Source organism: Pinus tabuliformis, chromosome 7 (assembly GCF_031772625.1).
Source record: "Pinus tabuliformis cultivar Carrire ecotype Pingquan chromosome 7, CPIR1, whole genome shotgun sequence".
Classification (NCBI taxonomy): domain Eukaryota; kingdom Viridiplantae; phylum Streptophyta; class Pinopsida; order Pinales; family Pinaceae; genus Pinus; species Pinus tabuliformis.
In genome coordinates this window covers 1,420,233,327-1,420,247,061 of record NC_142293.1, presented here as the reverse complement: position 1 = coordinate 1,420,247,061, position 13,735 = coordinate 1,420,233,327, and the positions used below count along the sequence as shown (strand labels likewise).

The following is a 13,735-nucleotide window of genomic DNA, read 5'->3' as shown; positions in this document are numbered from 1 at the left end:
CATGAGTAATGTCTGCAAGCAAAGGAAAAATATGTTACCTCCTGGCGATTCCCTGCAAAGAATCGATCCAAACTTTTCAGTGAATTCCATCCCTGCATTTCTCGTTCAACTCTCTTGGGGTTGGGGTTCTCGACAACAGGAGACGTGGGTCATAGAATTAGGGCACGGTGGTGAGACGTGGGTCATAGAATTAGGGCACGGTGGTGGTTCGGATATAAACATTCACAAATCCCCTTCTCCAAATGGCCTAATCATTGTGGATGCATGCAAGAGCATCTGCCTCTGTAAGAAAAACGAAGACATGTTGAATCTTTACCTATTCAATCCTGCTACTGGAACCCGGAGAAATCTCCCTCGCCTTTCTTATTTTAGCCCATATTGGGCTTTCATTGCAATGACCTTCGACGCTACCCTGAGGCGTTGCACTGTCTTGCTCGGTCAAATTAATGTTGAAGAACGAACTGGGAATTTAATGGTGTTGCAAATTTATGATTCAGAGTCCAATGCATGGACTAGGGTTTCCATGACAGTACCCTTCTTCATTCGACCGTATGGCAAGGGTTTCTATTCCAATAGAAAGTTTTATTGGATAATGGAAAGTCGTGCCATCTATTTCATGGCAGCATTCGATATTGCAGAGAGGAGTTGGACAACAATTTCATTGCCAGAGGTTTGCAGAATCATCCGCCCGTACCCAGCATTTCTTGAATTAAGTGGCTCCGATGGGCGATTGGTGTTAATATTTCAGGGAGAGAAACGTGGGGGCAGCATCCGCATGTGGAGGTTAAATGATTTTCGAGGTGCTGTAAAATGGCATGAACTGCATGATATATGTATGCCAGAATGCCATAACATTTATTCAGTCGTAGTAAACAACGGGTGGGTAATGATGGTTGACAACGAACTGGAAGTATATTTGTGTAACTTGGAGCGAAAGTCGACGCAGAAAATTTCATTACCAGGGCAGCTTCGCAGCGACATGAAATTCTTGCAATGGTTTCTTTTAGCCTTCGAATACAACAACGTTTGGTGGCCTTAGGTAGTGAAAAGTTTCAATCAAATAATTAATCTGTTAAGAAGCAAAGGTCCCTACATCTCACACTTCTTAATTCAGTCTGTGCGGACTCGCATTATATGTTTCGCATTCAGCCTCCAATTTTACTTTTCGAATAGAATATGATAGCGTCGATCGTTTCTTTTAATCAGAGAAAACAAGTTTCCCGTAACTTGTTTCACTGGTTTTAGAGGTGAGCCATTGATTCTGCGAATAAGACAAAATTATCAGAATATAGATTTTGATACGAAATATTCTTTTTCAATATTGAAATTTGAATAAGATGAAATATTTTCTGTGTGAATATTTAGTGTCAGAATTTTATGTAAATTTGACTAATTTATTCTAGATTAGATTAGAGTGATACTTGAAATTTTTATCATAAATCTAATAAAATATAAATTATTTTAAAAACTATTTCAAATTTATATATTTTAAGTAAGTTTATAATAACGTCAGTAATTATTATGTTCTTAGTATTTGCTTATACATGCACATTAACCTAACATAAAACATGCTTATTTTTAGTTAACTTTAATGTTGCATATAGTGTAATTACTTTAAATCTATACATTTTAAGTAAGTTTGTAATAAAATCAATAATTATTATGTTGTTATTATTAACTCATACATGTACATTAATATAGCATAAAGTATGTTTAATTTTAGTTAGCTTTAGTGCTTGCATATGGTGTACATGCACATTAACATAGAAGAGAACATATTTAGTTTTAGTTAGCACAAATCACTCTTAGTTTTAGCTAGCTTTAATGCTTGCATGTGGTATACATGCATATTAACATAGCACAAAACAAACTTAGCTTTAGCTAGCTTTTGTTCGTGCATGTGGTGTAGATGCACATGAACATAGCGCAAGGCACACTTAGCTTTAGTTAGTTTTAGGTTTTGCATGAAGGTTAGCATTGATCACTAGTAAATACACAAAATTCAATCTCTCATCCAATTTTTCTCAATTCTTACAAGTTTATGAAATTATTCTAAAACTGGATTCTTACCTATGCATACTCTAATAATCTAGCAATTTGAAAAGAAACCGAACATTTGATAGGCAGAAATCCCATTGAAATTATTGAGCTAAAAAATTTATAAACAACGAAATACAGACATCATACAATAGTATCAATTTGTTCATGTATAATGCAACTTTAGAATTGGATGTTCCAGAAAGCAAAAGCTATAAAATATAATTTATTTTAAAATTGTTTCAAATATATAAATCTTAAGAGTCTATAATAAACTCTTATTTCTTTGTTGCAATTTGTTGTCGTTATCAATAATATTTTCCATCCTTTTTTCACCTCATAATAGTTTTCATCTGTTTTCCCCATGATGGATTCCATTATCCTGAAGAGTTGATGACTAGTATACTAGTTATGTTTATTGAACATTAATTTTAGCATCATTCAAACATGTTTCACTAAATCATAGTGTGAGATGTTTTATTGGGTAAAAACTGAATAAAACCATGATTTGTACTCCATTTATGCTTTTGGTTTTCCCATTTTGCATTAATTTCATATTTATTATTGCTATGAAATTGAAGAGCTCTATCCAATTGTGTATTATTTTCATACTGAATGTTGATGTGCTTGAACCATATTGAATTTTGATAAGTTGAAATAAATTGTGTTGTTGGATTAGCCATGAAATTTGATGATCTTATACTATTTAATATGGTTGGTCTTCCATTTATCAAAGGTCACCAAGAAGGTTATTGTCCATTCATATTCCTTTGTATTTGGATGTTCAAGTTGCAAGGAGGTCATTAAGATGAGAATACAGTTTGGAAATCCCCTAATATTACATAGATAGTTGTAGTTGTAGCTAATGATTTCCTACAACTTTTATTTGAGAAAAAAAATAGAGATACTAACATATTATTTGCAACTTTTTAAACATTTCATGGACATTTGAGTGAAATTCATCCTTCTATGGAGTATATAATTCCTTTCGAGCCCATAGGGCTTGGACTTTCTAGCATTTTGTAGTCCTTCCAAGAAAGCTAGAGATATTTCCATATAACTTGTAGCTTTGTGGATATTCTATACATATTTTAGTTTTGTGGATATTTTAGTTGGATTGTTTTTGAAGGAATATAAGAATATAGATGTTTAGATGTTTCACTATTGTATGTTTAGATGTTTCAGTATTCTATGAACTGTTCAGCTTTTCAGAATAAAAAATAGGGCTTAAAGCCATTATAATAAGGCTCATCATACGACACATTGAAATGAGTATGATTTTTTTGAGAGAACAACATACATATTCATTTAATTTAGTGAATAATAACTTATTAATACAAATCGAAAAATATTTTTAAAAACATAAACCAAAATTTGAAATAATATCATTCTAAATGTCAGAATATTATAAACCAAAACTTGAAATTGTATCCCTCAAACAAAAACACAAAACTATATGAAACTAAAAGCCAAACTAGTGAAAAACATATTTCAGAAATGGTAAACTGAAAATAACTAACATGAATTGTGTCCCTTGAGCAAGAAAACAAAACTACACTAAACCAAAAGCCAAAACAAGTGAAGAAAATATTTTAGAAATTTAAAATTGCGAATAAACAACATAATTTTTTAACGAAAAAGGAATTACTTGTCTTTTTGACAAGTCTTATCTAATCCTTTAATAAAAAATTAAACATTACCACTTCATTAATTAAACATTGGTATAGAGCATGGGCAATGAATTGTATCATTTAGGTATTGATGGTTGATTATGTAGATTCATAAATAAATTTGCAAAACATCATTCATTTATTTTGCATTTTTTCCTCAAGATAAAAGTTATGATTTATATCCATCTAATACTTTTACCAAAATGATTGATTATCTTTAAATATTGAGAATTGTTTTTTTTTCTCGGTAAAAACTATGCTAATATATTATGTAGAGTAGGCAAAATTTACATCATGACAAAACAGAGAGAACCAGGCTCTGGGAATATCATCCAGGAGCATTTGAGGCTAATAAAAAAACTAGCCCACGCAGGGGCGTCAAACAGAAAGCTAAACCATCCACAAGAGCTAGCCCACAGAGGGGCGCTGACCAGAAATCCGAATTATCCCACGCAGGGGAGACTAACAATAACCAGCCCATTAACGAAGTTACAAGTACATAAACACAAAGCACTGATGCCAAAAAAAAGCCAAAACAGACAACAAAAGAGACCAGAAGACCAGATAGAAGAGCCATGTGAACCTTGAGCTCGGGATCGCTATTCGTCCATTTGCACCTCCTCTACCCGGCACCAACCGTAGGCCTCCCTTTCAGCAGCAGTGGGGGCAATGTCTTCTGCTTCGCTGGTCTTCTCGCTCTGATCTAGCCTGCTTTTCGTGACATTTTCCAGGTCTGAGGTAGGATCTTTAACTTCCTTCTCCGGGTCAGTTTTAGGAACCTTTGCTTCTTGCATCTTGCTGTCAGCTTTCCTCTGCCCATGTTCATCCAAGGGGCTATTGTCTTCCTGGGAATTTTCAATGAACAAGACCGAAACATGCGCACTAATCTTCGGGTTGTTCATGGAACTGCTAAAATTGAAGATAGCAGAGCCGAAGGCAGGCAAGGCGGCTGAGCTCGATGCACCAGCATCCATGAATTGACTGGAGTGAAGGGGATTAGCTCCAGTGGAGCATAAGTTATTGCAATGACAGCAGTGGACAGAATTTTCTGCATCGTGACTGCGTGAGGTTCCTCCTCTGGAAGTGCCTCGACGGCTCAGCAGACGCGGTCGAGGTCTCACCATCCTTACAGGGGTCAAGGAGAGGAAATTCAAACAGACCACGCAATAATCCAAACAACTAGCTGCCGGAATAGACTGCGGAGTACCCCAAACAGACAACGAGGAGATCCCAGTGGAGATGGAGAAGCAGGGCAACCGTATTTGCAGAGACCTGCCAGAAGGAAGAACCACCAAAATTCCCTGACCATATGCAGCGACATGGTTTATAGCCTTAGCTGCCTTACCTTGGAGCGCACCCGCCATAACTGCAACCTCCGCTTGAGCCGAATTGCCGTGCAGGGCATTTACTATGCTCTGCTGCATCACCTTATACCAGCCGCTTGCAACGCCTGTGCCTCCGACGTCTGCCACGTGATGGCATATGGCCGGCATGTGGCCTGTCGCCCACTCCCGTCCCATCCTATCTAACACCCGCATCCGGGGAAACTGCATCTTTTTGGACCAGATGTGAGCATTCTTGAGCTTTGTCATGTATTAGTATAGTATTGAGTTGCCCTGTGATTAGAGAGTGGTCATTCTCCACCCCCACATTGGCCATGAAGTCGGAAACCTTGTTATCTTCCCTTTTTGTGTGAGTGAAGGTGATAGCTCTATTTCTGTGGAGCTCAAGTTCTATGGCCTCCAGTCTTGCTTCGAGCCTCCAGCTGGTGGCTATTTTCCTGGCGTGAGATCCATTTAGGATATTTTTGGCCATATTTATGAGGATCTGAGAGTCTCCTTCCACCTCCAGAGGATGAAAGTTATGACCCCAAGCTAGTAGGAGTCCCTGCCATAGTCCCTATAACTCAGCTGAGTTATTGGTGTCCCATCCAATGTTTCCGTAATACAACATCGGGGGTTCACCTTCATGATTCCTTATTATTCCTCCAAAGCCTGCAAGTCCGGGATTCCCTTTGGAGGCGCCATCAAAGTTGAGTTTGAATGTATGCTTTGGTGGGGGAGTCCATGTGACTTTTTTTTTAGTATTGCTTTCAGAATGGTCTTGCTTGTGAGATCCTTGAGTAAGATGTATTTGCCAGTTTTCCATAATGGCTTTCTCATTATCTAGAGTAGGCCAGTCCTCCTCCTTCCAAGATCTTAGCATAAGAGTCTCTTGAAGATTTCTACAGAGCAGGTTCCAAATATTGTCTATCGAAGAGCGCTGATTTTTGAAAATGCACTTATTTCGTTCCTTCCATATGCTCCATAGGACTAGCCCGGGAACTAGTTTCCATAGATGATTGAGGATTTCACTCTTGTAAGAGTCCCTTTGCCACTGACGTATTGAGTTAGTGATTTCATTCTCAAGTCTACATCTTCTTTGACATCTGAAGCTTGCCTTTTCCCATAGCTGATTGGCCAAGGGACATGAGTCCAGTAGATGTTGGAGAGTTTCCTCGTGGGCGCTGCAATTGAAACAAATGGAGGGGCCATGAAAGTTTTTGCTCCTGAGCTTGTCCCAAGTTAGAATTCTCTGATGTCCTACCAACCAGAGAAAATGGCAGATTTTAGGCCAGGAGCCAGAACTCCAGATTGGGTCCTGGGGATCGAAATTATTGCAGATGATTTTGTAGGCCTCCGATGTGGTGAAGGCTCCTTTCGGCTGATATCCCCATCTTAGAATGTCTCTGCTTTCATCGTACCTGATTCTTCTTTTGCTTAGTTCCCTATCCAGTTCCCTGATAATTTGGTGATCTTCATTTCTGATTACTTGGTTTCCCGTTTCCAAATCCTGAAGCCCTTCTCAGTTTACTGGGTCCAGTACTGCCCAATCTTTGCTTGCTGTTGCTCCTCCCTAATGGTTTCCGATGGCAGGTTAAGTACATGGCTGAGAAGAGGCATTTGATTCTAGGCATCTGTCCAGAATCTAGTGGTGTTGCCATTTCTTACCTCCCAAAAACTGTGCTTTTGGATCATTTGGTAGTGTTCTATGGCTGCATTCCAAATTAGCGATCCTTTATCATTGGGCGTTAATCTGATGAGCTCTTCCTGGGGTCGGTGATTGGAATACTTGGCCGTCCATAATGTGACCCAAGGTTTTCCTGTGCTGGTGAGCCATTGCCACCATATTTTGGCTCCCATGATGGCGTTGCTATGCTCGGGATCTCTAAGGCCGATGCCTCCTTTTTCTTTGGGCTTGCAAACTGTGCTCAACTTTACCAGGGCCCATTTGCGGTTAGTTGCAGTGCTTCCCCATAGGAATCCTCTTTGAATATTCCTTAATATTTTTAGGACCCACTTTGGCGCAGCAAGGATGGAGAATAAGTACAGCGGCATTGCATGAAGGACAACCTTTATGAGCACTGCGCGACTAACTAAGTTCAGAGCTCTGTGCGACCATTGGTTGAGACGGGATTCGAGCTTTTCAATTAGGTTGCGCCATGAGGAATGCTTGATGGCTGAGATAGTTAGGGGGGCTCCAAGGTATTTGGAGGGAAGGGTGGGAATAGGGAATCCCAAAATTTGGACTATTGCAGACTTGACAACAGGAGGGGTATTGAAGAAAAAGATCTGCGATTTTGAACAGTTGATGCTAGTTCCAGAGGCTTCGACGAAGTCATTGAGCACGACTTTAAATCTAGAGGCTTCTTGGACGGACGGGTAGCCGAAGAGCATAGTGTCATCAACAAACTGCTGATGAGCGATGGCAGGTGAATGATGTATGGAGAGGCCTTTGAGCTGATGTGCGTGAAGGGTTTTTTTAATGTGACGTCCCAGGCCTTCAGCCATTAATACAAAGAGGAAGGGGGATAGGGGGTCACCTTGCCTTATACCCCGGGAGGGGGAGACGGGGCGAGAGGGGATCCCATTCACGAGAATGGAGAAGCAAGTGGAGGAGATTAGACTCATAATCCAGCGGATCCATGTGGGACTGAATCCGAAAGCAATTAGCATTTTCTGTATGTAAGTCCAACTGAGCTTATCAAATGCTTTGGAAAGATCAAGTTTTAGGAGCATACCTGCCTGATTTGAATGCTTGAGAGTGTGTATGATCTCATGCGAGAGGATGATGCCGTCCATGATCTGTCTCCCTTCCACATATCCAGACTGTTCCTGAGAAATGAGCATTGGCAAGAGGGGCTTTAACCTATTTGCAATGACTTTAGAGATGACTTTGTATATTATGTTGCAGAGAGCAATCGGCCTGAATTTGTCCGGAGTGATTGAGTCCTCCTCTTTAGGGATTAGGGCAATGAAAGTGGAGTTAAGAGAGGGAAGCAGCCAATGATATGCTCGCGATTCCTCTACCACTTGCCAGACTTCCAACTTTATCAGCTCCCAGAACTTGTGAAAGAAAGTGGTGGTGAAGCCGTCTGGGCCAGGAGCTTTTCCATCTTTAAGCTGAGCCATAGCAATGTCCACTTCCTGAGTTTGAATTGGACGGAGGAGGAGTTCATTGTGCTCCTCCGTGATTAGTTTTGGCACATTGTGTGTGATTCTGTCAATTGCAGGATGTCTGTTGATTTCAGGCTCTTGATGGACTTGCTTGAAGTGATTGAGGAATTCCTTCTCAATTTCCTCATGCTGTTCAACCCTTTCCCCTCCTTGTTTTTGTATGAAAGGGATGTTATTGCGCATTCTTCGTTGAAAAGTGGTTCTGTGGAAGAATTTAATGTTTCGTTCTCCCTCTTTCAACCATCTGATCCTGGACTTTTGCTTCCAGTATATCTCCTCCTACTTTCTTCTCTCCTCCAGCTGATTGTGGATGTGCTGCTCCTGCTCGAGGGTTCTTTCTGTGTGGTTCTTTCTTGTTTCTTGCTGCAATTCCGCCAGGGCTTTTTGAAGATCATGTTGCGCTTTGAAGATGTTTCTGAAGGTCTCGCTATTCCATCGCTTAAGGTTCACTTTTAGATGTTTGAGTTTCAGTTGGAACTAGAACATCTTGGAGCCTTCTGGCGGGCAAGGAGGTTGTCCATGTTCTGTGAACAAAGTCTTTGAAGGAGGGATGGGTAAACTAGAATTACTCGAAGCGAAAAGGTCTTCTTGTGGTGCTGCCAGGACGCTGCCATTGAAGAGCAATAGGCCAGTGGTCGGATCCTAAGTGTGGAAGTATGGCCGCTCCTGCTCGAGGGTTCTTTCTGTGTGGTTCTTTCTTGTTTCTTGCTGCAATTCCGCCAGGGCTTTTTGAAGATCATGTTGCGCTTTGAAGATGTTTCTGAAGGTCTCGCTATTCCATCGCTTAAGGTTCACTTTTAGATGTTTGAGTTTCTGTTGGAACTAGAACATCTTGGAGCCTTCTGGCGGGCAAGGAGGTTGTCCATGTTGTGTGAACAAAGTCTTTGAAGGAGGGATGGGTAAACCAGAATTACTCGAAGCGAAAAGGTCTTCTTGTGGTGCTGCCAAGACGTTGCCATTGAAGAGCAATAGGCCAGTGGTCGGATCCTAAGTGTGGAAGTATGGCCGCTGAAATGTCTCCCCCTAGATGAATCGAGTTATATGAAATTAGAAACCGATCTAGTTTGGAGGCTATTTGATGCTTGCCTGCTCTTCGGTTGCTCCACGTAAAAGTGCCATTATAGAAATGCAGATCTATCAGAGATGCGTTCTGGATGAAGTCTTTGAAATGGGTGTTTTCCTGTTCCAGCCTGTTTCTGCCCCCAATCTTTTCCTCCAATTTTGTTATCATGTTAAAATCCCCCCCTATAATCCAAAGCGTTTGACTTATATTGAAGTTTAGAGCTTCTAAGGTGTGGAGGAGAGCAATTTTTTCTCCTGCTTCCTGAGGGAAGTAGACATTCGAGAGATTCCCATGAATATTAGTGCCTATAATGTGGAATGCAGCTTGGATTAAATTGTGAGAAGCGTGAAAGTCTGAGAGAGTAAGTGCTTGAGAGTTCCACGCAATGGCTAGCCCTCCAGATGCGCTAGATGCATCCACAACCACTGATTGACATCCTGGCCAAGCCTTAGAGAGGATAGTACCTAGAGTTGAGTTGTTACATTTTGTCTCCTGGAGAAAGCATATTTGCGGCTTTTCCATTTTTATCATATTTTTTAACATTATGAGTTTTCCTGGGCTATTGAGCCCTCTTAGGTTCCATGAAATGAGCTTCATGATTCACTATTGGTGGAGGGCTTATAGTACTTCGTAAGCTTAACATACCTGCCTGAATCCACCAGGATTTTCCCTATCGCTATTGTCCTTTGGAGGTCAGTTCTTCTTCCCCTTTTTTTGGATTCTTTTGGGGTAGGGCCTAAGTCCCATTTACTTCCTGATTGGATGCCGAGCTGATACTGTTGGTAGGCTCAAGAAATGACCACTTCCAGTTTGTTAAGCTGAAGCTCTGGGATACTTTCATAGGCTTTCTTTTTGCATGGTGCTTCTAGTTCTAATATATCTAATCCATTTAGATCTATGCTTTCTGCTTCTTCCTCCATTCGTTGCACCTAGTTATTTTCTACTAAGGGAATATCTGAGCTTTGGAGGGGGTTTGAAGATCCGTCTACCTCCATTTCATTGTCTTTTTCTACCTGCTTCTCTTTGCTTTCCATGGGGTTTACTAGGGTGTCTTTGGATGTGGGGGTTTAGAGGAGGGGGCTGAAGGAGGTGGCTGGGTGGAGGAGGAGGGGAGTGCAGAGTTGGGTATTGAGGATGGGTTTTTCTCTTCCATAGATTGAGCTAGGATTTCAAAGCTATTTTTGACCGCTGGATCAGAGGTGTTGATTTGCTGGGGTTTCTTCCCTGTTGTTGGTTTTTTATGCGCTCATTTGCGGGTAGGGGCTTTGGTGAAGCCATCATGGGTCAGAGAGTCAGAGGGGGCAGGAGCATTAGCTTTGACATTTAGGGGACAGTCTCTGAAAAGATGCCCTATGGCATGGCATTTACGGCATCGAAACGGGACATGTTCATAGTCTAAGGGTTGAATCCATTCGTAGTCACGGTGAGAGAGACTTACCGATTCTGGCAGAGCTTTGTCCAGGCACATGAAGACGCAGATGCGGGCGTATGATGTGTATCTACGCATTTTTGTTTCTTTTGCTGCCTTTATGTATTCCCCTAGACCATTTCCTATATTTCTCAGGATATCTTCATCCCAGTACTCATCTGGAAGTGAGTACAGTCTTATCCAGACCCGTGCCCAAGTGAGGTCCTCCTTATCCAGGTTGAATCTAGGTGTCCAGTCCCTTAAGTACAGGTTAGCTGAGTTGAAGAAGTAGGGTCCCTCAACCAGGATTCTGTATTTGTCCTCCAGGCAAAAGAAGATCGCTTTGAAGAAACCTTTTGGGCCTAGCTATAGAGTCACATCTCCTTTAGGCTTCCACTTCGCTGCTATCCAGCCGTATAGGGATTTTTCCGTCGGTCGTAACCCTATAAATTTTCCAATGAGTGCATGATCTGTCATAAATTGGATGCGTTCTTCTATTTTCTCTCCCGACAGTTCGATTCTGGGTCGATCTGTTGCTATTGGTTTGCAGGTGGTCGAGGAGACCTTTGGGGTTCCGTCTGGTCGGTTATTTCGTCCTGGTTCTTCTTCTGTCTGGTTTTCCAGTTTGTCTTTTCGAGTGCGCTCGTTCTGGCTTGGGATCTCCTGGTTGATCACTTCCTCACTGACTGAGCCAAATATTATCGTCTTTTCAGATTTGTGCTGCAGATTACTTGCTTTGGGGGAGGGCGTTGAAGCCCCCCCTGGGGATTGTCCATTTTCCCTTCGATCCTTCACAGAGCAGTTAGGCAGCGTCAGGGCAAGAGGTCAGGTCCGTGATGGCTGTCTGAGCAGAACAGACTGTGCCGTCTGAGAAGAGTACAGAACCCTAGCAGTCGAGTTCCAGCGCCAACCATCAAATGTCCTGGAAAATCATATCATACCTGCATATATTTATTACACAAGACTCTGGTTCACATTGCATTTTATATATATATACACTATAAAGTAGAAGCAACACAAATATTGAGAATTGTTATTAGTGTGCTTTCCCTATAATTTAGTACAATCAAGATTTTCATAATTATTAAATATATATTAATAAAAAAATGATATGCAAATAAATTGAGAGTTGCACCTAGCATAAAGTAATTAAAGCATTCTAGTGAAAATTCCTACTATCTCTATAACCAATTGATAAACAATAGTCATGCAATTCATTGAGCCATTGATGGTTTCTTTCTCATGCTTATTGTTGCTACATACTTTTAAAACCTTTTGTTGTGTTAATAATGTTATAGTTTGGGAAGAAAGGGTTTATAAATTTTGCTAATCCCTTACCAATAATATAATTTTCCTTTGTATCTTATGTAGCTAGACATTATAATAGATATGACGAGTGTTGATCATTTATATCACGATTTTTCCTTTAGCCTTATGTTATTTTCCTCCATTGTATATTTAGGTTTTGGACCATGTGACCATAAGTCCCGCTATCCCTCTATTGTGAGTAGGCCATGGTTTTCTTTATCTCTTTGTCATGGGATCAACGCCACACTGATTAATTATGTCAAAATCAAAGTCCTGGTTTTTAATTAGGAACGTACAATCTTTATCATCACACATATTTTATATAGCATATATAATTGAAATATGTATAATAGTATGTGTGTGTGTGTGTTACTATAGGTAATAACATATATAATTAAAATATATACACTATATGTGATATATATAAAAAAAAAAGAGGTCAGTAAATAAAATATATATCAAGAAAAACATGATTCTCTGTGAGTGCTTCCATCTATCAATTTCACTTCCTCAACATCTATATCTGCACACCCATAATGATGGATAACATCTCTATCATGTGTTTATGGATTTTTTTTGAAATATGTTCTTATAACATACATTTTGTTTTTACTTTGTAAGAACTATTTATGAATGCATTTCAATAATAATGTCATTGTAACCATAATATTTTTTTTTGATACATGACCAAATCACGATAAATAAATTGAATTTTTTGATTCTATAGAGGTCGCTGAGATGATAAAAGAGCATTTGGCTCTTGTTATGGGAAACCGTAATGTGGTGTCAGAATCAAACATTGTTGTTGAAAGTATTAATTTGTGAGTGGGGAAGTCTATGCAACATCCATCATGTATGGATACTTCTTGAGAAGAGTTGATAAACAGTTCCAATTAGAGAAGAGCATGAAGATGCTTCCTTTTGCCTCAAATGGTGAAATTAAAGCTGAGCAATTGAATTACACCCTCCTATAATTGGAAGGTGGAAATTATCAAGATAACTTAATTATACAAGGTTATGTGGAAATTACAACAATTATTGTTGTGACGGCTGATGCATCAGATCCTAAAGGTCAAGACTTCAATCATGTTAGTTGAGGGCCAAACCATGTAAGTTGAGGTCTTATGTTATGTCCTTTCATCTAGAGACCCTATAAAGGTATGCTACAATGTGGTCGAAAGGGGGAGTGGATATTATTGAGAGGCATGCAGAGGTTCTGTTTGGGAGGCCCAAAATTCTTATCACCCCTGATGCCTCAATGGAAGTTATAGATGAGGAGATATTAAGGATAAGTTTCACAGGTTTAACGAGTTTAGTTTTCGAGGTTGTCACCATTGGGATATTCTTATTGAATGTGAAGAGTCATGTTGATTCAAGGTACCACTTTGTTAGAAAGTAGTTTGAATAATCATGTTGATACTTTTTCTAACATGTGTAGTCCATGGCTTCTATTGATATATTAGTTGGTAGTTCCAGAAACAAGCAATAGTTAGTTTTAAAATGAGAGATATATTTCTTAAGAATACACATCCAATCTTGTAAATCGATATTGGGAGAATGTTTACCTTTTCACCTTATTGTGTTCATGCTAACTAGTGATTCATATTAGAATCCACTCCATTGCAACTTATTACCCCAGAAAATGCTTTTGTAAATATCTCATCAAATTATAATGATAATCTTTTCCCTATCTCCTTTCCTATTTCTCTCAATGATTGAAGGGTTAAGTAAGCTTATGAATGATGTTAGATCT

General features: G+C 39.8%; 1 protein-coding gene and 1 pseudogene across 1 annotated transcript; one reads left to right on the top strand and one right to left on the bottom strand.

Moving 5' to 3' along the window:
- Positions 1–9,113: 9,113 nt before the first annotated feature.
- Positions 9,114–9,788, bottom strand: LOC149252989 (uncharacterized). The gene has a single exon (XM_089454328.1). The coding sequence runs from the start codon at positions 9,786–9,788 to the stop codon at positions 9,114–9,116; it is 675 nt and encodes a 224-aa protein (XP_089310454.1).
- A 2,908-nt stretch (positions 9,789–12,696) lies between these two features.
- LOC149252988 (UV-B-induced protein At3g17800, chloroplastic pseudogene) lies at positions 12,697–13,381 on the top strand (annotated as a pseudogene).
- Positions 13,382–13,735: the final 354 nt, after the last annotated feature.